At 52.4% G+C, this 26,039-nt stretch overlaps 7 protein-coding genes across 7 annotated transcripts; 6 read left to right on the top strand and 1 right to left on the bottom strand.

Annotated features, from left to right (window-relative positions):
- Positions 1–2,918: 2,918 nt before the first annotated feature.
- B0H18DRAFT_963598 (uncharacterized protein) lies at positions 2,919–5,078 on the top strand (the record flags this gene model as incomplete). Its single annotated transcript, XM_048043174.1, has 9 exons — positions 2,919–2,925; positions 3,014–3,094; positions 3,133–3,519; positions 3,549–3,700; positions 3,892–3,985; positions 4,006–4,129; positions 4,213–4,342; positions 4,850–4,996; positions 5,022–5,078. 9 exons carry the CDS (start codon positions 2,919–2,921, stop codon positions 5,076–5,078), a joined length of 1,179 nt encoding a protein of 392 aa, XP_047884485.1.
- A 2,262-nt stretch (positions 5,079–7,340) lies between these two features.
- Positions 7,341–8,588, bottom strand: B0H18DRAFT_896238 (uncharacterized protein; the record flags this gene model as incomplete). Its single annotated transcript, XM_048041415.1, has 4 exons — positions 7,341–7,661; positions 7,737–7,885; positions 7,934–8,229; positions 8,380–8,588. 4 exons carry the CDS (start codon positions 8,586–8,588, stop codon positions 7,341–7,343), a joined length of 975 nt encoding a protein of 324 aa, XP_047884484.1.
- Positions 8,589–9,259: 671 nt separating this feature from the next.
- Positions 9,260–11,279, top strand: B0H18DRAFT_1130476 (uncharacterized protein; the record flags this gene model as incomplete). The annotated part of the gene is made up of 6 exons (XM_048035479.1): positions 9,260–9,467; positions 9,519–9,697; positions 9,749–9,831; positions 9,890–10,271; positions 10,321–10,695; positions 10,755–11,279. The coding sequence occupies 6 exons, from the start codon at positions 9,260–9,262 to the stop codon at positions 11,277–11,279; spliced, it is 1,752 nt and encodes a 583-aa protein (XP_047884483.1).
- A 1,574-nt stretch (positions 11,280–12,853) lies between these two features.
- B0H18DRAFT_865736 (uncharacterized protein) lies at positions 12,854–13,221 on the top strand (the record flags this gene model as incomplete). Its single annotated transcript, XM_048039758.1, has 2 exons — positions 12,854–12,989; positions 13,043–13,221. Coding segments are annotated over 2 exons (315 nt in total), but the record flags the coding sequence as incomplete, so codon positions are not given.
- Positions 13,222–14,966: 1,745 nt separating this feature from the next.
- On the top strand, positions 14,967–18,016 carry B0H18DRAFT_1130475 (uncharacterized protein; the record flags this gene model as incomplete). The annotated part of the gene is made up of 12 exons (XM_048035478.1): positions 14,967–15,216; positions 15,276–15,544; positions 15,604–15,691; positions 15,748–15,959; positions 16,006–16,230; positions 16,276–16,692; positions 16,741–16,974; positions 17,028–17,189; positions 17,238–17,311; positions 17,360–17,452; positions 17,512–17,951; positions 18,003–18,016. The coding sequence occupies 12 exons, from the start codon at positions 14,967–14,969 to the stop codon at positions 18,014–18,016; spliced, it is 2,478 nt and encodes an 825-aa protein (XP_047884481.1).
- Positions 18,017–19,549: 1,533 nt separating this feature from the next.
- B0H18DRAFT_859713 (uncharacterized protein) lies at positions 19,550–19,750 on the top strand (the record flags this gene model as incomplete). Its single annotated transcript, XM_048039694.1, has 1 exon — positions 19,550–19,750. A coding segment is annotated over one exon (201 nt), but the record flags the coding sequence as incomplete, so codon positions are not given.
- Positions 19,751–21,257: 1,507 nt separating this feature from the next.
- B0H18DRAFT_963594 (uncharacterized protein) lies at positions 21,258–25,149 on the top strand (the record flags this gene model as incomplete). The annotated part of the gene is made up of 8 exons (XM_048043173.1): positions 21,258–22,613; positions 22,680–23,232; positions 23,287–23,806; positions 24,074–24,298; positions 24,335–24,646; positions 24,749–24,843; positions 24,868–25,088; positions 25,114–25,149. The coding sequence occupies 8 exons, from the start codon at positions 21,258–21,260 to the stop codon at positions 25,147–25,149; spliced, it is 3,318 nt and encodes a 1,105-aa protein (XP_047884479.1).
- Positions 25,150–26,039: the final 890 nt, after the last annotated feature.

The raw sequence follows: 26,039 nt of genomic DNA, 5'->3' as shown, positions 1-26,039 counted from the left end.
CAGAGGTGTGGCAGGATAAATGGAAGGAAGAGTCTGATGATGATGACCCATTGTTGCTCACAAAGGAGACAGCACAGAAGGCTAGAGAGGATGAGCAAATGGATGCTATCACAAATTACCATGAGCCCACACGCTTCCAGCCCACTCATCCTCAGTATGAAACACACATGGCTGTCATGCTACCAGATCATTGTGCTCGGGTGCCCAACTTTGTTGGAGGCACATTGCCACGTCAAGACAAAGGTAATAGAGAGGAATATTGCATGACCATGCTCATGCTCTTCAAGCCTTGGCATAAAGGCTCAGACCTCAAGGATACTTCTCAGACATGGGATGATGCATTTGCTAGCCACGAATTCACAGAACGCAGCAAGAGGTCATGAAGTTCTTCCACATAAAGTATGAGTGCAATGATAGTCGAGATGACTTTTCCAAGCACAGACAGGACAAAGGAGAACATGGAGGCCTGGGCTTTGAGGAAGAAGAAGAAGTTGACAATGATGATTACATTGATGTTGTGCAGAGCAGTGTAACAGGTGATGATGGGGCAATTGACTATGATCCAGAATGGGATGTTCTCGGGAGAAGTCCCTGACCGTATTGCACAGATGCAACAGGCAGAGAACATTGCTCATGCTAGTGGCTGGCTTGATGACTCCAAAGACAAGCATCACTCTACCAATGGACCGGTTCCAGCCCGTGAGCACCATGACAGGACCAGAGTGGAAAAGTGTTCTCAGCCAGAAGCGGGAAGATATTCTCCATCAGCGAGAGGAGCAGGCAGCAAGCAAGCCCAGAGATGAACCTGGTAGCCACAACAATGGCAATGACAAACCTGCAGACTATGTGGATAATGTGAAGGCGGTAGACTACAACTATATGTCTGTCAAATTCAGAGCAGCAGATGATAAGCTCCAGTCACTTATTGATGGCATAGTGAAAAGCTTCACATTGAATGAGGAGCAAGAAAGGGCTTTTCGTGTAATTGCTAACCATGCAACTCAGCCTCCTGCAGAGAAGCTGAAGATGTATCTTGGAGGAATGGCTGGAACTGGGAAATCTCAGGTCATCAAGGCTTTGATCAGGTTCTTCCAAGATCGCAATGAAGGCTATCGCTTTGCATGCATGGCTCCCACTGGCTCTGCAGCATCCCTCATCTCTGGATCTACATACCACTGCATGCTGGGATTCTCCAAATATGGTGATGCTAATAATGGGACTCTGCGGAATGTCCGTGACAGACTGAAGGATGTGGACTACATATTTCTGGATGAGATTTCCATGGTTGACTGCAACCATTTCTATGATATTTCTGCACGTCTATGCCGCATATATAGCAACACTGGTGAGCCATTTGGTGGCAAAAATATGATCTTTGCTGGTGATTTTGCACAGCTTGAGCCACCAGGAACGGGGTACTCTCTGTTCTCAGCAAAGGTCAACAGTGTCAGACACTCTACGTCAAGTTGGAGACAACAGGAGGCGTCCCTTGGGAAGGCAATTTGGCATCAAGTTACTACAGTTGTGATTCTCCGACAAAATATGAGACAGAAGTCTCAGAGTGCTGAAGATGCAAAATTCAGAAAACTGCTGGACAACTTACGCTACAAAGCTTGCACAATGGCAGATGTGAATTTTCTGCGAGGCCGTATAGCTGGCCGGGGCAAAGGCAAACCAAAGCTTAGTGATCCCAACTTCCGGAATGTGTCTATCATACTGTCATACAATTCCCACAGAGACCGAATCAATGAGCTTGGTGTCGTGAGGTTTGCAAAGGACACAGGCCAGACTCTGGAATCCTTTTACTCTCTAGACCATTATGGGAGTCCTGAGGAGAGTAAAAAAACACGCAAAATGAAGGAAAATGCGGATGTCAGGCGCAAGGTGGACAAGATCCATCCTCATCTGCAAAATCAACTCTGGGCATTGCCAAATAAAAATTCCAATAATCACCCAGGGATAATATCCCTCTGTGTAGGACTTCCTGTCATGATTAAAGCCAATGAAGCCACGGAGTGCAATGTCACCAATGGAGCAGAGGCAGTAGTTGTAGGATGGGAATCCAAGCCACTCACAGGAGACAAGAGAATGCTGGATGTGGTATTTGTGAAGCTTACTGCTGCTCCCACTCCTGTCAAACTTGATGGTTTACCTGAGAATGTAGTCCCAATTGCTGCTCAGACACTAAAGATTCCCTGCTTGATGCCCAATGACCGCACACTGACTATCCACAGAACTCAAGTGGCTCTCATACCCAACTTTGCCATGACTGATTTCAATTCCCAAGGCCGTACCAGGCCATACAATGTGGTGGACCTCCAGAACTGCAAAAATCACCAATCTGTGTACACATGTCTGTCCAGGGGTTCAAGCTATCAGGGGACCATTATTGTCCAGGGCTTTGACAACTCTAAATTCATGGGCGGTGTCACTGGCTGGCTCAGACAGGAATTCAGAGAGCTGGAGCTGCTAGATGAGATCACAAAATTGAGATATGAAGGAACATTGTCTCCAACAGTACAAGGGGTCACCCGTGTAGCCCTCATCCATGCTTACAGGAACACAAAGGGTGCTAAACACATGCCCAAGACCATGCACACTGCACTGAGATGGTCTGAGAAGCAGCCCTTTGACATTGAGGCTCCATACAAGGAAGCTGAGTAGGATATACATCAGGAAAAACCTAAGTGGCTTAAAGTGCCTTTTGAGAAACAAGGTGTTCCAAAAGTCTTATGGCCCTTATCATGCACCAAAAGCAGTGTAAGCCAAAAATGACTATGCAAGATCTTGCTCACATCGCTGAAGACCTGTAAGTATCGTTACTTGTACCTTAGATCATGTCAATAAAGCCCTCTGAAGCCTGAAAAGCTGCACATGCCATCACTACAGTTCAAATGTGACTTGTGACCCCAAAAATGATGTCTAGTAAGTGCCACATCAGACCTTTGGTGACTTTTGTCAGCATGTCAGATGTTTTAGTTTCATTGTTACGATTTTCATTTTAGTTAGGCAGGACATGCTGCACTTGTTCGAATCACATCCAAATGGATCCATTATAAACTTGTAGAATACATGTGGGACAATATGCATTATTGTACATGGAAGTTGTTAACAGTCGTTTACATTCTGCAGTACTGCCCATGAAGACAACTCGACGCGGGCGACCAGGGGGTGCGCTCCGCACCCCCGACGCTCGGGGGTGCGCTCGACGTTCGGGACGCTCGACGCGGTGGCGTGCTCGACGCCCGACTGCGTGGAGTGCCGTTGAATTGGGGCCCTCGCTCGGGGTGCGCTCGACGCTCGGGGGTGCGCTCGACGCTCGGGACGCTCGACGCGGTGGCGTGCTCGACGCCCGACTGCGTGGAGTGCCGTTGAATTGGGGCCCTCGCTCGGGGGTGCGCTCGACGCTCGGGGGTGCGCTCGACGCTCGGGACGCTCGACGCGGTGGCGTGCTCGACGCCCGACTGCGTGGAGTGCCGTTGAATTGGGGCCCTGCCAATCACGCAGGTTGGGACACTGGTCCGGGAGTGCCGTGACTTTCTGCACAGGTTTTCAAACCGTAGCAGTACAGCTATGCTTTGGTTGGGCGAGTGCGAGATTTGGCAGGCAATCGAGAGCGAACAGGCGGGACAGGCGGCGAGAGCGGAGCGAGAAGGTGCGGAGCGAGAAGGTGCGGAGCGAGAAGGTGCGGAGCGAGAAGGTGCGTGTGGAGAAGGTGCGCGGGCGCGAAGGAGAGCGCACAGGCGGCCGAGACCGTAGGGCGGAGTACGTGCCTACCCGCCGGTGCCCCGAGCTTGACCCGGAACCGTACCTGCCCCGGTTACTGACCCACCGGTACGGTTTGTTTTGTTTGTGCACGGCTCCGTGCGGGGCCGGTTCGCGGGTCCACAGGGTGGTGGCGTAGCTGGCCGAGGAGACAAGAACGCGCGCAAGAGTGCACATGCGAGAGGATGCGCAGATCCTGGGATGGTGCGCAAGCGAGACGGTGAGCTAGGGGGGCTACAGGCGGGACAGCAAGACGACAGCTTACTGTCGATGTTCTCGAGGTAGAAGCCGCCCGGCCAGATGTTGTCGAGCAAGCCCTCCCGGAAGTACACCCTGCATGGTGGTTCGACTCTGGAGCTACAAGGTCGGTCGGCCGTTAGTAACCCACTCGCATGATGAGGTCCAATTTCTCGCATATCGTGTCACCTTCACGTGGATCGTGAAAAGGCTGCTCGCGAGACCACTGGCGGACACGAAAAAGCTGACGCGCTTGCTCAGCGGGCTCGACGCTCGCGAGGAGCGACACACCACCGTGCCCAGCGCATGCCGAACTCAACCGCGCGTTTCCGTTCAGGCGGTATGTAGTGCATGCAGCGTCGATGGCGAGCGAGCGAGACGGCTGGCGAGAGGGACAGCGAGATGGCGAGCGGCGCGAGAAGTCGGGCGTGAGCATGAGAGATCGGGCACGAGATGGCGCGAATGTGGGCACGAGAGGGCAAGCAGGCGGGCGCGAGAGGACAAACAAGCAGGTGCGATAGGATAAGCAGGTGGGCGTGAGAGGGCGGGCAAGCGGGCGGGCGAGAGGGCGTGTGGGCGAGAGGGCATGTGGGCGAGAGGGCGTGCAAGCAGAGTGCACTGACGAACGCGCGGGCATTTGAGCGGACGCGGGCAAGGCACCACCTCCTGGACCGTGGTGACTAGTACCAAGAATTGTCCGTAGGTACGCAGAAGAATACTCACCTTTGCTTTCGTCCGTCTGCCTTCCTTTTGTTCACCACTCCGACCCCTTGTCCTGCTGTGTTTGCCTTAGTTGCCTGCGTTTGTTGCGCTAGGGCTTGTCGGGCGAGAACGTGCGCGTGAGTAGGCGCGAAGGGTGAAGGCGAGCGGACAGGCGGGCGAGAGCGGACAGGCGGGCGAGAGCGGACAGGCGGGCGAGAGCGGACAGGCGGGCGAGAGCGGACAGGCGGGCGAGAGCGGACAGGCGGGCGAGAGCGGACAGGCGGGCGAGAAGGTGCGCGTGGATGCGCGTGGAGAAGGTGCGCGTGGAGAAGGTGCGCGTGAGCGGGCGCGAAGGCGAGGACAGTCAATTGTAACATGTCTAATAGCTGACATGCTTACAAGTACTAGCGAGATCTCATTAGAACGCCGTCTACTGATTGGCAAGTCCCGTAAGTACCAAGTACCGTAAGTATCATTAGCTACCATAGTGTCTGGTATGCGTAAGAACTGGCCCAATTATTGAGTAAAAACTTGGAGGCTTCATCTAGTATAGTATGAGTATTCCATTGCACAGGTAATCTCTCTTCCGCATCACCTACTGAACCCGGGAATCTGGTATCAACTGACAAGATTGACGTATAGTATGGAGGGGGATAATATCGGCGACTGGATTACCGTCCGAGCGAAGAGGACATTTGTTAACCGAGTACATCATGTGGGTGGGGTCGGCGGAATGTGGGAGCTTTGCGTACCACTCTATGTATGCAAGTGGTCCTTGTTCTGCCCATGCTTCAGGAGCCATCAGGGGAAGGCGAGTGCGAGGGTCCTTGATGCGCTCAGGAAGCCTGAAAATGACTTTGACGCGTCCGATTCTAGTGCCTATCAGTGAGCGTGCATATCAGCATCAGAATTATGTAGAGCAGCAACGTTCAGAGATATTACCTTGCAATCCTGTGGCTTCAGCGTCCCCATCTTGCAACACGACAACAGTGTCGAAACGACCTGGTTGTTCTCCGATTGGAGGACGCGCCTTGACGGCGTCAGTCTCGTTCTTGTCGTCAGTCAACGATTCCGGCGCAAACTTGATGCCATGGAACACGTCAACGCGATCGAAGGGCATGCGAGAGACGGCGGTATGGAGCTCGGTGGGAGTGAGACGACGGTTGTTCTTGAGCATATAGATATATCGTGCTAGGGTGTTCGCGAAGCCCGGTGCCTTGTGTCTGTCTTCAATACGGTCTAGTGACTGCATTCGAACTGTAGGATGCTTCGGTAGTTTGATGCTAGTCTTGCCTGGGGGTGCGACGGCTGGGTCGGTATCGGAATAGTCTTCTTCATCATCATCTTCATCGACATCCCTCTGCAATCGTCTCCGCATTGTCGAGCTGAAAACGACCATTTTCTCCTGGCGTGCAAGCCACTTGACCATTTGCGGGCGTGCGTTCCGGTGATTAGATGCACGCCAGCCGTTCTCGCGTAGTCGATATGGAGGCGTTCGAACGCCTCGGTATTGTAGTTATCCGTCGTTCCTAGCATGCGAATTGAGTCGACATAATGTAGAAGTGAGTGGAATTTAGGAATATTGAGATGTTCTCGTACACCGCAATTTACGAGAACCTCCTTGTTTTTGTGGAAAGCCTTGAGCGCATCCTCCATGTATCCTAGGGTTGCATCGTCATGCGTCGAGTACTGTGCCAAGTAGATGAAGTCGAGGATGGCACGAAAAGCAAGTACAGCGTTCTTGGGGATCTTGCCGACCAAGCATCCAAGTAGAATACGCGCCATGTACTTGCGCTCGGTGCCGGAGACCTGAGCTAGAGCAGAGATACCGTTCTTGAAATGGCGCGTTCCGAACGCAGGTGGCAGGCAACGGATACGACGGTCGAGCTCCTGCTCGTCGACTAGTTCGGAGCACCACTGTACTATATGCTTGAATACCCCTTGATATAACTGGTGTAGGACATCCGGTGTGATACACGCGTGGATATCGGTGTAAGGCAGGTCGCGCCAGAAGGGACGTACTATATATCCACAGACGTTCAGTTCATTACACGCCTTCGCATACGCAGCCGAATCCTTCTTGCCGCCGCTTTCTCGGTTGCGCGTCGCAGTACATCGAGGGTCCATAGGGACGTTCGCGCTGTTCCGGGAGTGGGCGACTCGAGGTTGTCCTCTGGGAGTTGACATCTGGGACACGTCCCGTACTTCGAGCACGTCACCAAACATTGTTCCGGATAATCAGCGACGTATGCGGCTAGAATCGGGTGCACCCTGCGCACTGCACCGTCTCCTCCTGTCACCTCGATCCCAGTTTTTCCGGCTTCGACAAGTGGTTCCAAAATGACGCGGACGGACGTATGAAATAGCTGCTGAGCGAGCGCGCGTTGCTTGCGCTTGGTGATCCCGTTCGAATCGACTTTGTCCACGGAGAGGTACCCAATGAGGATACACGCGTGTTCGGACGGTTTGCGTCTCAGAGCGCGAGGCAGGTTGCCGAGTGTCATGTAGACAGGGTAGGCCGATTTTCCACCAGAAAACTGTGTGAGTTGCGTCTTATCCGTCGCGATGATGACCGGCGCGACGGCAGAGCCATCAGGCAAGAGGCTCTGAGGTCAAGGTAAATATTGGCTCACTCACTAAAGTACAGTAAAAAGAAAACTCACCTGCACGGCATGCCACCACCGTCCAGTCCACATCTCGTGGTAGATGCGACTAGTTCGGGATGAGTCGCTGAATATACGACGTGGTCGATAGACTATCTGATCGGCATGGGCAGGATTGCCCAATAAGGTCCGTATCGCCTCGATTATGTCGCGGAACTGTACCAAGTGCCTCTCGTCAGGTCGATCCTTGAAGCTCAGCCACCTCTCTTTCCACTCGGCCCTCTCCGGAAGTGAGTCTACTCGTTGAAGCAGCACACGTGAATTGTGATAGGATAGACCCAGCCTTTCCTGAAACTAAGAAACCGTAGCCACATAAGTATTTGTGAGTACTATATGTCAAGACAGTGCAAGCAAAAGACGACGACCTACCCCAGGTATTTCCAAGACTCTGTCTACAGAGGATTGACTGAGGCCCTCCTGAACCGCCCAAGACGCGAACCTCCAGTCCATCTCGGACTGGAACGGCACCCAAGGGTTTGCGGTTTCTGCCTCATCTTCGGTCTGTTCTTGGTCTTTGTCTGGAGTCTCTCAGTAACAGGACTGGATGTACTGTATAGCGTACTCACCTGGTGGTTGCGCCTCCCTCTCCCTCTCCCTCTCCCTCTGATCCAGCCAGCTCCTCCGTATGTCTTCATTCGTTCGGATCACCGTTGCCGCGTTCATATCGATATCTTCCACTCTTCTGTCCTCATTGTCGTCCAAAGCGAGGGTGTTTCGCCTGGAGGCCCTCGAAGACGGTCCGGCAACGCTAGAGGCGCCTTGCTGTCTTGGTGCCGAGACCTCAATGAAGTCGAATGTGGATCCTATGTCTGATTGATCCTCTGGGTCTTCATCTGAAGACACGGATGAATTGATGGGGGTGCTATGAGGGTTACCAGAGTAATCCTGCTGCCCAGCGAATAATCCGCTTCCGCCTTCGCCCCTGTCGTCGTCGTCGTCGTCGTCGACACCGTCACCGTCTCTACATAAATTTGAATATCGAATGTCACTGTTAAGGATTCACAGCACTCACCGTCCCACAACCTCAAGGCGTTCATCATCACTGGAAGAATCGAAATCGTCAAAGTCGAATATTTCTCTTAATTTTCCCTTCTTGTACCAGGCGCATCTCTTGCTCATGGTCTGGTGCGCCGAGAGACCTTGCATAGTGTCGAAGCCTTCATTGCACGCCGCGCACGTTGTTGAGAGCACATCTTCCAGTGAGCGCCGTCTTTTTCCCATAGCCTACCTCCAAATTAGCACAGCAGTCGAAAAGTCAGAGGACGGACTGGCTCACCAGATCGTAGGCCTAGCGGAGAAGGCAAAAAAGGCCTCTCAAGACGTGTGCGCGCCTCTCGGGTACGCCTATTCGCCCCAGAGGTTCCTTACTCAATTGGCCTTCCGTTACATAACAGTCTTGACAGGCATATCCGCGGGAAAGCGTGCGTTCCCACACTGCGGCGGTTATTCTCGTTCTCTCCTCCCATCTCCTACCTTTCCTGTCTCTGTCTCTGTGCACGAACTTACTAGGTTGTGTTCTCCGGTCAGTCTCACCTGGGTTGTCGCTCTCCGTCAAACCAACCGTAACCAGCCGTTCGCGCACCGTCGATCGTCGATCGTTGATCGACAACTGCTATACTATTGGCAAAAAGTGAGTCCTAATACCTACCTCTACGACTCGCGGTCTGTAGGTTCGCGATCTACGGTACTCGCGCTTCGCGTACCTTTGCGCTAGCGCAGTGGCGTGGGAGAATGCAGCTCCATGCACTGTTGCCACGTGCCGCCAGGGACCGTTGACAGTGACAGGCCGCCGGATTGCGGTGGGAAGGTTAAGGAGCCTCCGGATCCGCTGCTCAGGTCCTAGTCACCCTTCAAGAAGAGTTCTATCGCTGTGTCTCCCTTCGGCCCACACCATGGCTTCTCTCCGTCATCCCGCTCGGGTGTCGCAGCCCTACCGACCGTCTTTCTACAATACTCCTGGACTTACTGACGGAGCCAAGTCGATCGACTTGGACTACAGGGATAGCCACAACCTCACACCTCTGGGCCGCGACGATAGCTTAGAAGGGATTGTCGTAGCGGTTGACGATATAGAATCAGATAACGGGCAACTACTACACGGTGAGTAACTGTCTGGTTTACATATCGCCTGCGTTCCCGACTCTTGCACAGAGTACTCGGACTCAGAAGCACGTTCGAGCTCCTCCAACGCGGACACCGCCAACGCCACCAATACAGACCAAAGCGACGCGTACGATACCGACAACGAACACCCAGAGACTGTACTTCAAAAGGTCTTCTCCGATCTACTCCTGGACCCGGACTGGCCGTACATTCTGGACGTTCAGAGAGTGAGTGGCTATTACATTAGCGCATGCCTTGCATGTCTGATTACGCGGCAGACTATCGAGCTGGAACCGAGCGACTGGGATCAGCTTGTTGAAGACGTGCTCCACCGGGACGACGACCTCTACCGCCTCTTCTCGTGAGTCCCTGGCGCAGGTAGTACATGTTTGGGCTTAACCGATTCTCCCTCGCCATAGCTTCCAATACGACTGCGATCGCCGTGTTCTCATCATGTCTACCCCTACCCTCCTTCACGAGAAGGTGTCCAACTTCATGGCCTCTATCGTTACTACGCGCTACGGCGAATCTTACGTCCTGAAAGTGCCTGGGTTGCAGGGCGTCCTATCTGCCGAGACGAAGAGGGAGTTCGTCGGCCCTCTTCCTGCTCCTAACGACCCTTCCAGCCATGTGCGAAGGCAGATCGGGCCTGCGCTGTTAGTCCCTGACGGCGCTGTAATTCTGAGCTTCCCGGACCTTTTGCGCTGCAAGAACAACATTCTGCGGAGCAAGTACGGTGAACACGTAGTCGGAATATTTGAGAAGGGTTTCTACGAGCCTTGGGAGCATGTTCTGTATCGGGTACGTAGCGGTTTAGCTGCAGTTCGAATGTCTCTAAACATGTCTATAGTTCGGCCAGTACAGTGGTCCCAGGACGTTGAACCAAGACCCTAAGGACTTGCCCGTGTTCATGATGACGATCAAGATCATCGAGCATCCGAAGTACCACTCTCCATTCCCCTCGAACAAGCCTACGCCTCCACAAAAGAAAGCGTTGCGGGATCGCTGGTCGCCGATTGAGGACGACACGCTGTGCATGCACGACCCTGGCGATCCGAAGGAGAGGCTGACTGGCAAAGTTACCATCGGCGAGCACACGTTCTGCGGGGAGCTCGAGGCGTACCTGGTGCTGATATCGTTCGCCAACCAGCACCGAGCGGCGTTGAAGCGGGGCTACCAGGCTCAATGGACGTTGTCGCGATGGGTGGAGGAGGGCTTTGGGATTGTGAGTTGAGCAGCGCGAACTCTGGTTGACTCTGAACTCACAGCATACCAATTTTCTAGAAGTTACAAAAGAAGTACGAAGGCGCTGAAGAACAACAACTCAAGGAGTTCACGAGCCTCTGGCAGACGGTCTTCTCGATGTACCAGTCTCGCCTCTGGGAGAAGGGAGGTAATGCTTGGCAGGCCTACGACAAGGCCCAGAAGGATGCCGGCGTCGACGTGTACAAGCAGGAGGGCGTCGCCGTAGCGTGGAACGATTTCATGCGCAGGGCTCCGTTCAGAAATCCGGGAGCACAGAAAGCGAACGTGGGCGAAGTGCCGGTGGACGAGTTCATCAAGTTCATTGAAGCCGGTGCGGTGTCTACGGCGAAGCAGCGTTTCGAGACCTTCAAGAGGGAATGCTGCGGGTACTCGCCGGATCCGCCTGCTGCCGAGATAGACGAGAGCGTGGACTTGCTGGACGAGAGCGATGCGCACGACCAGTACTTGAAGCGAAAGCTGGAGCAGTGGGAGGAACTGCACGAAGAGCGCGAGCGCGAGTTGAAGCGTCATCGTGATGTCTCAAACGAACCGGAGTCTGAGTGAGTGTTCTTTCCGTCGAAGAAGGTTGAGGTGTACTATCTGTGCGGACTTGGACATCGCGCGTCGTGTGTCGTACGTTCGGGCAATTCACTCTACGCTCCGTACAACGTCACCTAGGCACCTCATCCTCCACCTTCACATTGTCCCTGGTAGTCTTGCTGTGGTATAGCTGTCCGTACTTCTCTCCAAACTCGCTCGCCGTATCGCTTATCGCTCGTCGCTCGCCGTACCGCACATCCTGTTATATCGCTCGTCAGTCGGCTCGTCATGTAGTACTGTGATGTCTGTTGTACGCTTGTAACATTACGCACTATCGGAATACACACTATGTCACATTGTCAATGGGTTATTGGACTCCAAGGCGCGTAGCTGCACCAGAAGATGAATGCATTGCTTGTGGCTATTTGCCCTCGACCTTGCCAGGATCCTCGTTAGTACGTCCCACTGACTCAATCTCAACTCCTTCATTGCAACGCAAGATGCAGCTCACTGAGACCGAGGCCGAAGAAGTTCTGGAACTCCTTGTCGGAGCTCCGAGACTTAGTGTTACTCTGTTGGCCTTACGCGATCGTTTACGAGGTGTGTACGATCAACTCGGGTCTCCAAGATCGGAAGACCGTCCGAATGAAGACAATGCAGCATCTGCACTTGCAGAAAGTGTTGCACATACTGCGACAGAAAGGCAAATAGTCGCGGCAGAAAGGCAAATAGTCGCAGATGTCGACGTCACTGAGGGTGAGTGGCCTATCTCAATTTCTTGACATGCTCATATTCTCTTCAGAGGTGCACGTCTCCTTGTCTTCAACTGGTGATCAAGATCATGAAGCCATGTCAGATAATCCCATAGGTGTGTTGTGATTAGACTACGATGCTCTTGTCTGATATGCTGCTTTCTTAGAGAGCTTGGGACCGAGACGCCGTGAGCAGCGACGTGCCTCCAAGCACACACCTTACCCTCGTCCGGACCGGCGAGGACGTGGAACCGTGTCCAATGATAGGTCGGTAGCGGCGTATATGCTACCACCGTGCCCCAGAGGCGGCATAGATTTCATCTGTGCTGAGCCAAGGTCAGAGTGGGAGACCAGGGCTGAACCACGACTCCAAGGAGCTAGACCGGCAACTACAAACTTCATAGCCAACCTCACCACCTGTCTTAACAGGGATCAGGTGTTGGCGACTTCTCACTCAGTCGTCTCGCTAGGTAATGTCGAGGGTGCTATGTCCGCCTCGGAACGATGTCTTCCAACGTCTGGAACTCTGGTCGGTTTAGTGCAACGCTGCGCTGCTCTCGAACGCAAAGGGGCAGCACACGACTTCAGCTGCATGATACTGCTTATACAACTAGTGTATAAATTCATACGGTGAGATATATATATTACTGTCGACTAATTGCTTTCTGACAAGGAACGTCTAGTATTTCTAAGCCGAGCGCTGTCAATGTTGCAAAGATTTGGAGGGACCACATATCGCACCTAGAGAATGCACCCTCCAAACGCGCACTGCAATCGTGGTATACCTTGGGTACAAGGTTTGCGAAGATAGCTGAAGGAGGTAAGAACGCTCGCCCTGAATGTATACAACGTCTCACATATTCCGCAGGAACTGTCTATGCTCTCCTCGTGATTGCCTTCAAGGGGCTTCGTGTTCGACTAGCTGAAGCCGAAGGTACGATCAGTGAAGAGATTGCCAACATTATGCGAAGACCGAATCCGAGTGAGCACGTGTTTTGTTTTCCTGGACATAGCAGTACTTAACATATGAAACAGATACACCGGCAGGACGAGCTGTTCGAGATACGCTCATACCTGTGGTGTCTCTGCTGAGGGCCAATTGTCCGTTACGCCTATTGGACTTGTTTGGTCTGGACAACGTTGCATCGCAAGGACTCTCAACACAATCGCTTTGCGGAGATCTTGACAGCTCTGACACGTTCTTCAAAGTTGTCTCATCCAAGTACGTAGGGTTGGTGCCTGTCAAACAATGTGCGCTGAGCAGTCAAGTATTTAGCTCCTTCGCCCTCCTTTCTCGTGACACCATTTGCTGGTCCTCGTGTACCGTGGAGATCCCTCCTGAATCCCGGTGTCCAAGTGAACCCAGTGCTCCTGTCTCTCAAGAAGCTTGTCAGGTCTGCGATCCAAGAGAGTTATCGCCCTTGACGCCACTCTCGCCACTCTCGCCACTCTCGCCACTCTCGCCACTTCGCGAACTAGACACCTGCGAAACGGATCCTACGTCTAGTAATCTGCCAATTTCCGCGGCCCATTGTTTTGCAGTGATCACAACGTCATACGACATCCGGCATGAGCGAAACCAACGTTTCTCTGCATCAAGAGACCGGCAAGAAAACACCCTCTGGACCGAGAAGAGACGCGTCTTGGCTGCCAGAGCGACAGTTCCAACAAGCTGTCAAGCACTTGAGCTACAGGTTAAGGTCTTATGAATTTACGGATGCAGATGTAAGCTGACGTACCTCATCGATCTAGCTGCACACAATGTATTCCGACGGCTGTCGATTGAACAATGATCAATATGTGAAGATATCGCAACTCATGTGCGAGTGAGTGTTTCCCTAATCTATGTTCATCGGCTTCGTTCTAAGTTCTTTGGAGGGACGTTCTTATTATTCAAGATACTAACGCAGATACTATCGTCGGCATCTGTACTTCGATGCCGACCCACATGCGCGAGTGCCTGGCGGATCGCCTCACCTCCTGCTTTCCCTTCGATCCGTTGAAGACGATGCAGACTGCATCGTCTGGTGGTGATCAAACGTTTGAAGTGCTGCACTTCTCGTGGTATAACCGCCACTGCACACAGGTATGTATTCCTGCAATTGTCATGTACCGCCATTACAATTCATGTAGGGCAACACGGCCCCTAGCAATGTGCCTCCAGCAATGCTAACACGACCCAACGGTCTCAAAATAAACTACGGTCAAATGTTGCCTTACATGTCCAAGGATATGGCTGCGCACAAGACATCTATCGCTCACTGCGAAACGTGCTCGGTGACGTCTTCGAGTGGCTCGACAACAAGGTGATCTAATTCGTTTTATGATACACCGCTTAAGCTGACTACATTGGATTAGCTAGCTACGATGTTCCCAAACTTCTACACCAGACTAGAGGAGTTCGTGGAGATATTACCAGGCAACACCATGCGCTCTCGGCTCCCTTCCTGGGTCTTGTGATCAATTTGAACGTTGTCACACAAGCTCACCGAGACAACAAAGACTACGACATGTGTCTAGTGCTGGCGGTGGGAGATTTTGTTGGAGGAGAGCTATGTCTGGATGAACCAGGCATTGTCATCCCTCTGACCTGCGGTGACTTTGTGTTTTCCCTTCGTGTCGTATTACTCACTTCAACTTGCATTATGAGGGACGCCGTGCGTCTATCGTCTTACATACAGACAAGGAAATTTCGAAATGGTGCTACAATGATCGTAATGGCTGGGCTCACAATGATTCATTTAATTAGTGTATGAATAATGACATTCGTTCTACTGCAGAAGAACGGTACAACAAAGTTCATACACTGTAGAGCTGGCGTGTAAGTTAAGACTCTTCAAGTTGATCGATAAAACGCGAACTCCGCGAGCGCGGCGGCCTTCGGAATCAGCGAAAGCTCCCGCCGGGCACTGTCCGCCCTCATCTTGCTACCACTGTCAGTAGTCTCGCAGTTCTCGTGATGGCGTCCCGCACTCGTTCCGGTGCTCGAAAGCAAGCCTCAGCCTCTAGCCAAACACCGCAAGCTGCACGAGGCGCCGGTCAGAAGGGGCGCGCGAAAGCTAAGCAAACTGCCAACAAGGCGTCGCCTGACAGCGACGTTCCGGATGTCGATACCAGTGGTCTATCCGCGTCCGACGCTCAGGCCCTAGCGAAACTTCTCAAGAAAGCCAAGGATGCGAAGAAAGCTGACAAGGAGTCGCATGTGAAGGGTGAGTACAGAGTAGGTATGCAACAATAGCCTAGACTCACGAGCAGTCCACGATCGTAGGCGTCCGCAAGAGAGTGGCCACCATGATCAGGGACGAGGAAGGTTCTTCGGAAGAAGAGCAGCCCAAGCGCAAGAAGAAGAAGAAAGCCAGCGGAGACTCTGATCAGGCGAATAGCTCAGGTGCAGAGGCGGAGATGAAGGACAGCGCAGACGAAGACGAAGACGCGGCGGTTGATGAGGAGGTTCGCAGTGACGAGCACAAGGAAAGTCAGGAGAACCACGGGATGGGCATATCGGAGGGCACGAGGAGAAGGAAGTTCGGGCTCGACGTACGTCTTCTCATTTTTGTAGCGATAAAGATCATTAAACTCTCCGCACCTTAGCCAAGCCGAAGCCAGCTTACAGGGGAGCTCAACAGACAGCGAGGAAATCAGCCTACCTGGACAAGGACGAGGCAATTGTTGCGAAGTCGCTCGGTACGTCGAGCAGCCTCACGTTCATTTAATTGCAATTGAAGCAAATGATACTACAGGTGCGACGGCATCTACAAAGGGTAAAAGCAAGGCTGTGCACCTCAGTGATGATTCAAGGGACGACTCTGGCTACCAGGATCAACAGATCGCTACGAAGCCGAAGAAGCTGGCTGCGTCTCCATCTTCCAAGAAGACGATATCGTCGGGCGACCCACCATCGCCGTCGGTGATGAGGCGCAAAGTGTACATTGACGTGCCGGTGCCAGCGAAGGTATTCTGAGTTAAAATGGCCTTGCTACGTGCTAATGCTTGTTCAGTCTTCAGCCCTCAGTTCAGCAGTGAAGGCGAACAACAAGGGCAAGGAGAAGAAGACTGGGAGACATACTAGTGCGAGTAGCAGCGACGACAGCGACGCCCACAAGAGTGACGACCATGATAGTGACGAGGACGAGGAGTACGAGCCGAAAGGAGGCAAAGGCAGCGATGAAGATGAGGAAGATGACGACGAGCTCGAGGAGGAAGATGATGACGACGGTGTAGTGGTGAGTCGCGAACTACTGGGTTTCAATTCGTAGCTCAACATACAGGTCTTGCCTGAGCAAATGGGCAAGAGTAAGCAGAAGCGCTCCAAAGGTCGAGGGCGCAGGGAGCGAGCCAAGGTGACCGACCTTCCCATCGACGTCAGAGCCCTCGTCACCGCAGCGCAGAACTGCCTGCGCCTGCGAATCTCGCTCAAGACCGCATGGACGTCGGAATCATCAGTGGTCAGCGGACGCCTACTGAAGCGAGACGCTCTGATTCGTTACAGCGTGGAGGATGCGCGCGATATGCGCGACAAGGATGGCAAACGCATTAAGGCGCTGAAGAGGGCGTTCCAGTTGATCAGTCCGAAGTCAAAGAGCAAGGACGAGAAGCCTGAGAGAGAGAAGACTGAGAAAGAGCGCGAGGAGGAGGAGAAGGCTGAGCAAGAGCGTCTTGAGCTGCAGCAGAACGTCTACACCGTGGTAAGTAAATTGTTCGTGCTGGGTGGTTGGTACACTGATCAGTTTCAGGTCTGGGCGAGTGCATCCCAGTTCCGCAATGAGCTCAAGAGAAAAGCCAAGGTTGCCGTTGACCAGATGTATGGCCTGCAAGGCCTGTCTGCCGAGCAAAGAAGCGCAGTAGCCGCATGGCTGCTCCGAACGCACGCAACGGACGTTGTCGAGGGGGGTTCACGCCATATCCCGAACTTCGTCTTCAGTGACATCGACATCGTCTTCGACCAGCGAAAGCGTTTAGACTTGAAGGTGAGTGAGATAGCTAATTGCTAATATGCATTCAAAAATCTAACACGAGCAAGGCGACTACATTCAACCAGGACGAGCCTTTCCGCCACGAGGCAATTGCAGAGCTCATCTACCAACAGTGGGCTTTGGGTGCGCGCGCCGACGCCAACATACATGCAGCGATGGACGATTTTCGCAAGGTGCCGGACAATCTGATAGCTGTGGTGTGCAATGCTGTGAGTATAGTTTCTGTGATCGTACAGCTTTCTTAATACCTGCAACAGATTGAGTCTGCACTGACGGAGGTCGTCATTCGTGGACAGGCTAACTTCTTCGCGAACAAGCAGTTCGCGGCTAAGTAAGTGATCTATTGATTCGAGGATGGCACACTGCTAACTAGTAGTAGGTGGGATGGCCTGATGGCCATCCTGGCGACGCTCAAGGCTGAGGCGCCTGAGCACTATCGAGAGACGAAGGCCATCATTTGGGCACAAATCTCGTAAGTGGTGTAGACAGGTTGTACACAATTGCTCGCTCACCTCACAATGACGTCGGCAGAGGTCGCATGAAAGCGAACACGGTGGACGAAGAAGAATCCGACAATGGGAACGGTAGCTTCCTCAAGATAGATCGCCTGCGTTCGAAAGTCGGCAAGGGGTCTCCTGTCCAAGAGAGGAAGAGGGCGACGTCCATCAGCACGAGTCAGGCGTTGAAACCCGCGAGCATGGCGCAGGTGGCAAGCACGTCGTCGAGTCCGAGGAGGTCTGGTGCACCAGTCAAACCACCTTCAGGATCCGGCAAGCCAACTTCATCGTCGGCCAAATCGTCGGCCAAAACCTCTAGTGCGAAGTCGCCGAAGCGTGGCGCTGATCAAGAAGTCGACGAGCTGGACAAGGAGGATCGCGACGAGCCTGAGGGCGAAGGGGTTACGCATACGCATGAGATCATCGAGCAGCATGACGAAGGGCAGGAGCTCGTCAACGAGGGTGAAGGCGACGGTAAGCTTCGATTGCTGGAGCAGGTTTATGTTTTGATAAAAGTCTTTGCAGCGGCGAACGCCTGAACAGCTCCACTACTAGTCGTCATCCAAGGTAAGTGTATTTACTGGTACTAGTAACGTGTGGTTATTGGTAATGTTCTGCACAGGGGAACAAACATTAATTCGTAGTACCATCACCTCATCTACCCTGGAACGACGTAACGAAGGCACTCGAGTGGCGAGCTCGAGTTGTTGTACGGTTTACGAGGTGTACGTTGTGCTTGTAGTTCCTTCTTGCTTTTCGCTATGTTCTCGTGGTTCTCGTGGTCATTGCTGATATGATTGCTTTGTTGTAATGCTACTGCCATTGAATGTTGTTGTCTTTGTTGTAACAGTACTACCATGGAATACCCACATTATCTATCATTTTGTACGCAAATATTCTGAGTGAACGCAGTGCACAGCAGAGCACAAATAAGCACCAAAGTAAATAAAGGAGGAACGTTCTTTGCCAACATTGTGTCTTAATTTAGAGTACGAGAGGAGCTCAATTAGAGGTGGCACAAGGGTCTTGTGGAAGTGACAAAGACTAAATGTGCCTTTCACGTCTCAATAAGACTGTTTAAGATTTGGACTTGTCTCAGGCACCTTTTGTGGCTTATTTGGATCTGGTACTTATACAAGAACAGAAAGACATCCAGATTTTTCCTGATGTAGTAGAGCATCCAAAGAAGAAGAATGCAAAACAAGGAAGCACAGATGAGCTTGCTGAGCAAGCAGCAAGTGAAGATACACAACAGATCTCCCAACAGGATTTGCAGGCAGCCAAGTATATTCCTGCCAAAGGTGCTGTACAGCTTGCAACTGTGAGTACAGACACTGGTGGTAACATGCGCAAGAGGCCCTGGGACAAGGTACACATAAAGATAGTAATGACAGGCCAGCAAAGAGAGCACGACCACTGGCAAATAATAGCAATATGCCACTCTGTTTTGACTGGAATGAAGAGACATATAGCTGTGCATTTGACAGTCTGCTGGGCATTTTGCATTGTGTTTACCAAGAACAGAACATGTACTGGCAGCAGCATATAGCTCATCAAAACAAATATCTCTCAGCTTTCACAGACATGTTGCAGCAGGTCCACCAAAACAAAACCAACCTCAACAGTGTCCGGGACAGAATGCATGAGATGCTGCACAATGATGATCCAAACTCATTCCCCATGGTAGCTCCTGCAGGGTCTGATCTGTATGCTCTGTGCAAGCAGATGCTTTCTCATGATATGGACTACTGCAATGAGACAGACCGATGCTCCTCATGCCATGTCTCCCAACATGTGACCACTTCTTCAACCAAGCTATGGACATTGGATGCTGCATTGTGGGATTCCAGGATTGCGCGGGGCGCCATGTGACAACACAGACAACTTCCCATTGGGTCAAAGCCACCCAGAAGCACAAACTTGTAACTAGATGCCACTTTTGTAATGCAACTATGATCCATGAAGAAGTTCTTACAACAGCACCCAATTTTATTGCATTTAATGTATACAGGGCAGATTGCACTAGGCTAGAGAAAAAGGTGGACATTAACACTGCCTTAGGTAACACCTCTTACCGACTGTGTGGGGTGATTTACTTTGGTGGATTCCACTTCACAGCAAGGATAATATCAACAAATGGTCATATCTGGTTCAATGATGGCAAAGAGACAGGACAGAATTGCACTGATGAAGGTATCCTGACTGCAAGTGGTGGCTTGCAACTGTGCAGTGCAGGGAACAGACATATGACAATAGGTCTCTATGTCAAGGTTGCCTAACTTGTAAAAACGTGCTACAGTACCGAAGGGATCGTACTGCCAGTCATGGCCCTCTCCCAGCAAGTACACCTTGGTGGTGCTGCGAATAGACATGACCGGCTTTCCGTTGGGCTTGAGGCCCGATGCATTGATGGCTGCGAGTGCAGTGTCAATCAGGCACACCCTCTTGGCCTCCTTCGACTCATTCACCGGCTCGGCAGTGTCCAACTCGGAGTCTATCAAGGAAAACTGTGTTAGTGTACAATGCCAGCCCAGAATACATGTTGACTTACCAGAATGCGAGTCAGACTGAACGCCAGGCTTGCCTGCCTTGCTGCACGCAAGCTCCAGGTCAGCCGAGGTATCCGCCTTGTCTGCTGGCAACATGAGTGAATGCAGGAGCCACAAATGCCCCCCATACTCACCGGAGCTGTTACGGACACGGTGGATAGGATTAAGACCACGTACATCAATCTATTCTGCGCTACGTACAATAACCGCAACCCGCAGGCATTCGTTGCCCGGGCCTAGATACTTGCGAGAACACTGTATTCATTTATGTCCATCACTGTACTTACTTACTTGTTTCCCAATTTGTACACTTAGGTGCATGTCTCGCGAAGACACGTGCTTTACCAGAATGGAAAGCAGCCTTTTACTCCCAACCACATCGTCTGCGCACGAGATCTTCATGCTGTACAACTGCGGGATTGGCCATCAACGAGAGTGCTCGTTGTGCTCTCGTCTCGAAGGCATTAGCTTGTTGCTGCGCCTGGGATAGGCCTGTCGCCGACTCCCTTACAGTCCAGCTCATCGCCAACTGCCAGCGCAAGCTCAACAGCCGTGTGGACGACCTTAGCGAGGACTCAACAGTCCTCGTACGACCTCTATGGGTTCTACGCCCCCTTAACGACCTCAAGACTCACCCACTCATCTGCCCCGGTCGCCAAGCGACCACCATTGTTAGTCTCGCCGGGTAGCCCGCCTGTTACGCGAAGCTAGGCGAGTGGAACACTATAAGCCCACAAGCTTGCAAGGCTACTAACTTCGAGGAAGAGTTCTTTATCTTAGACCTAGGAAGGACGCGAGTCCCTTCGTCCTAGTCGAGTTCCGAAGCGGTAGCGGTATGAGGAAGCTAGCATCAATTGCTAACCAGGTCGAACTGAAGAGTCCGACCTCTACTGTACAGGTATATATACAAGTGAAGGAGTCTGAGTCAGAGCGTATAGTAAGCATGAGTCAGGATATATCATCGCTGACGAAGGGAATGGTAATCATGACGAAGAAACGAGTCAGCTAGAGTCAGCTATCACGTGATAGTCCGGGTGCGGTACAGTACATAACCGGTCCTTGTGCACGCAAGGTGGTTAAAGATACAAAGTGAAACAAAATGAAAAGTACGTTAGATGGCGACTTGTAACACCGCCCCCTGTGTACAGGACTCGAACCACCGAGCCCTAACATTGGTGGACATTCACGGGAGCGGTCCACTACCTAGCGAACCGTTTCACCTCTCCTCACCATGTCAACTCCGTCACTCCCGGCCAGTACATCGTTCCTAGGCTACCCCGCACGCCCTACCTCTCCAACCTCTATCATCCCTTCTGGATCGACCACTCCCTTCATGTTCATCTCTGCCCCCAGTCCCGCTGCTCCCTCTGAAGCTCCGGACTCGAGACGAACAAAGAAGGTGACCTCTAATGACCGCACAGCACCCATACCCGGACCTTCGTCCTTCAACCGGACAAGTGAAGTACTTCGCTCTCCGTTGAATGCAACTGAAGCCGCTTGGTCCTCAGCTCAACTAGGACCATTCAGTAACTTCTTCGTGGGCTCCGGGAGCCATGACAAGGTGAGGAACTCCTCGCTTGACGCGCCTGCCACCCCATCCCGTGAAGATAGCAGCTCTAGCACGGCTCAGCCTGAACCGCGTACACCTCAACAAACTGGTCCCTCTGAGCCTACCAATCTTGCGACACCCGGAGCATCGAAGATCCACATGCCCGTGCCCGACAAGCCCTCTCTGTCCATCCTTAGAGGAGTCGAGCCTCAAGCTACGTCCACGCCCTGGCGACCCTCCTCTAAGAACAAACAAAGCTCGCCGAGCCCGCCTTCCTCTTCAGATATGCGTCAAGCCGCCAAAGAGGCTGTCGACCCCGTCCATCTTCGGGATCTGCTTGACAATGCTGGTCTATTCTTTGCCCATCTCCATCGCCCCGAGGAAGCCCAACACATCTACCGGAGCCTTAGTGCTCCAGACACTCTCGACCGCTACGGCTTTCTATTCTACGAAAGCAACTACGTAGTGAACGAAGAACTTGAGACGGATGACATCCACAACTCCAAAATTGTAGAAGACAAGGAGTTCTGCTACAGCCTACTGGTTAAGCATCAACATTGCACTGAGTACGTCGTAGAAGGGCTTGAAGTCCTGGTGAACGCTATGCTTCGATTGGAGAGTGTGACTCGTCGATGGAAGTCTGACCATGCTGACGTCTTGATGAGTGTGCTGCATAGGTCCTCTTCAAGAGGAATGGTCTCCGATGCACACCGAACCCTTCAATACCGCAAGGCAAAAGCACTTACCTTGATCCATCAACGACAAGCTCTGCATTGTGGACACTCGTACCCTACCTCAGTCAAGTTGACTGCTTCAGATTTCAGCATGGAGCTTACTATGTCCAAGACCAAGCGTGAAATGCTCGACAAGTGGCTGAAGAAGCCCGACGTATTCCCCAACCTAACCCCAGAATACCAAGAAGTTGTACTTCGTCGGATTCAGGCCGCTCAGAACGACGAGGAGACACCACCTCTACCTCACATCGTGTTCGAGCAACACTTCAAGATCCTACCGAACTCCCTCCTGGTGGATCCAATAGTGCACAATGCATCTATCTTGCAGGATGGACTCAATCCATCTGTCTAATCGATGGCACCCCTTGAGGTATTTGAGCAAGAACTCACTCAAGGCATCTTGTATACCACTGATGAGCCCACTATGCGCACCGAAGCTCCCGTCCTCACACCTTTCCCTCTGTCCAATGTTGACTCCCGCCCTCGCTACACGAATCGTTCGAGCTTCGGCAATCCCGGCTTTGGCTTGCCGCCCGCTCAAGATGAACCTGCTCGCCACGTACAGTTCCAAGACCCACCGCCAAAGTCTCAGCCTCAGTACTCTCAGTCGTGCCCAACTGCGCCTCCTATCAACGAACGGCAGTCCTCTGGTCCTTGGAACCGAGTCGACTCAAATGCCCTTCCCGACTTCGGAGCCGCTCAAACTGTCCGGGACACGGTCTTCCCACAAGGTCAACCATTGTCCTCCATGCATCCCCAACCAGTCTGGCGTATGGAATCTCTGTACCCAGGCTCTCAAGGGGCGCAACACGACCTACCTCTGCACATGCCTCAAACCACCCTTTCAGCCTCCCAAGCCCCATCTAACGCGGCCAAAGGGGCCAATGGTGATTACATCTACCACTACAACGTTCCTCCTACTGGTAATGCAACGAGTGGAGGGACCGTCCCTCCCTCGATGCTACCCCTGAACTGAGCCTCGTTCCACAGCGCTCCTCCTACCAGATACGCGGCGAGTGGAGGGAAAGTCCCTCCCTCGATGCAATTCCCAAGCCAAACAGACCCTCTGAAGTACCCAGAGGATCCTCCCGGCAACTACGGAAGGGGACCCCCATACGGCCCACCTCGAGGAAACGGTGGTGGCCCCAGCAGCGGCAGTGGTAACAGCGGAGGAGGTGGGGGCGGAGGCGGCGGAGTGGAGGTGGAGGTGGTGGTGGAGAAGGAAATGGAGACTCTCCTCGTCCGCCATGTCCAGCCTGCGGGTGGAGGACCACCAGGTGGAGACCCACCTCCACCGGGAAGCTACGCCTATGGACACTTGCCTAACAGCCAAACAGCAATCATTATCCATCACTCTCCCGTGCCTCGCAAACAAGGGGTCCGTCTTGACCAGAAGATCTTGCGCAACTCTGTTCCTCAGTGGGATGGGGACCTTAAGACTATCCTCACTTACCTGCATAAAATGAACAACCTTGCCATGAAGAATATACACATCGTGTGAGACCTGGGTTCAGTCACTCCGGACAGGTTCACGGGCCAAGCTGAAAGTTGGTGGTTGGTACTGGGCTACGAGATGCAAAAGCTGTACTCAGCCAGCTGGTGAAACCTGTACGAGGGAATCAAACTGCAATTCTTCACTTTCAAGTTCCCAGTCACTCTGCGCACCCAGTACGACTGACAACACTTCCGGCAAGCAGGCTACGAGAAGGAGCAGCCTCTCGACTTCATTAACAGACGAATACTCTACCATCGGCACCTCACCAGCGCGCGAGAGACACAAGTCAATGAGATCGCCGTGGTCATGCAGAATGTGCCGCCGACCTGGTCCACCGTCCTGTCACTCGACACCATTAGCACTATCCCTGCCCTCTTAGCCAAGGTATCGGACAAGAAGGACAAGCTCATCGTGTTCGCCTCCATGGCTCCTGCTAACTTGTCCCAGTACAAACAAGTATTGAAGCTTCCTGCGGCTAAGAAGGAGACCAGGTCGTTCGTTTGAACGTGTTGCGCTTTCGCTGTCGACAGCTTCAGAGGTGGTTTTGAATTCAATGTAGACAACAATGGTGCTTTGACTTCCCCTCCAGCGGGAATCGTAGCTAGTGAAGGATTCACTCCTACGGGTCAGGCTGAGAACACTGCTACGGAGGCTCATGCAGCAACTGTGCAGAACCAGAAGTCATCATCGAACAGACCCCACAGCACTGGACCAAAACCTCCTCGAGCTGGTCCTCGATTCCCTAGGAATGATTTGGTCAAAAGCAAGCGCGCGCCGCCCGGCGATTGTAGAGTCTGCGGCAGCCCTTTTCATTGGGATTGGGACTGTCCCCACTGGAACAAGTACAACATAGGATGAAACACCTCATTCATCAGTGCAGAACATGACTGCAACACTGAAGAAAACAAAGAAAACAATCAAGCTTTTGTCACCTACATCTGTAGTAACTTTAACAATGTGAGACTTTCTAACACTTTGTGGGCGGACATCCGTCGTTCTGAGGGCGAGTATCTCAAGGGTACCATCAGCCAACATTGCTGTACGTATGCTGTTACTATCAAAGATGAACCCAAACCGTCCGCCTCCTATTCTGACTCTCTACTGCACGACCATCCTTCCATTCTTGAGGATGCTCGCCCTGATGGTGTCCCCGAAGCTAAGCTAGAAGATATGCTGGCGGAAGTGCTCGCCGTGGATGGTTCCACCCATCACTTATACGGCCGTGAGGCCTTTGCAGGCACTAAGTCTGCAGCGGGTGAAATGTTCACCCCTGCAGATTCTACAGTGAGAGAAGCATTCACTCCTGTAGGCAATGCTGGCTGGTCTCCCCCCAAGCCGAAAGTAGTAATGATTCCACACGTGCGTGATCCACCAGCGGGTCATTCTATGGTGGGGGTAGCAGCCTTGTCATTCCAGCTATGGTTCGGGAGTCTATCCCATCCCTTGGTGACTTGCCGAGCCGATTCAGGAGTGGATATCTCGCTGGTTTTGCAGGAGTATCTCAAATTGCTCCAAATGAACCTCTTCCAGCTCACCGGAGGGTTTCGTATCACAGGGTACGTGCAGACCCAAGTGTACGTAGAAACTGAGCAAGGCCATATCCTCAAGATGGTCGCTGAGTGCTACGTTGTGCCTGGCATGTGAGTGCCACTACTTCTTGGCGAGGAATTCCACGTCAACTACAAGTTGAGTGTCACCAAGAGCCTTGCGGAAGGATCTGCAATCAAAGTCAGCAATACCAGATACTCCATACCAGCATCTTCTGCCATACGAGCAACCCTGACTAAGCCAGTCAGTGAAACTCACCTGGCCAGTATGATACTGACAACACACCCCATATCATGCAAAATTTTGAGTACCATGAACTGCACATAGATCTACCCATGATAGTACCCATACCCAAAGGTACCCATGATACCCATGCAAAACCCACACCCATGGCATGGGTATGCAACACATGTGGGTATGGGTATGGGTATGCCCTCAGACACCCATGGGTACACCCACACTATGCACTAACTGCACCACTGGGCCTTTCTACACTACAAAACTGAATGACCCATATTACATTCTCAGACTACTGGACTTGGGCATTTCACAACACTCTGCCATACAATGCCCCCCTAGTCCGACTTTTTGTGGATTAGCACATACTTTATTCTGGTTAATCTTGTCTGATTAGCAGGTTTGCTCAGAAGTGGTTTTATGAACTGATCAGATTAGGATTGAATTGGA

Source organism: Fomitopsis serialis (assembly GCF_022376445.1).
Source record: "Fomitopsis serialis strain Sig1Antser10 chromosome Unknown B0H18scaffold_507, whole genome shotgun sequence".
NCBI classification, from domain to species: Eukaryota; Fungi; Basidiomycota; class Agaricomycetes; order Polyporales; family Fomitopsidaceae; genus Fomitopsis; species Fomitopsis serialis.
Note: the sequence above shows the minus strand (reverse complement) of the source record. Positions and strands in the feature narration are given on the sequence as shown.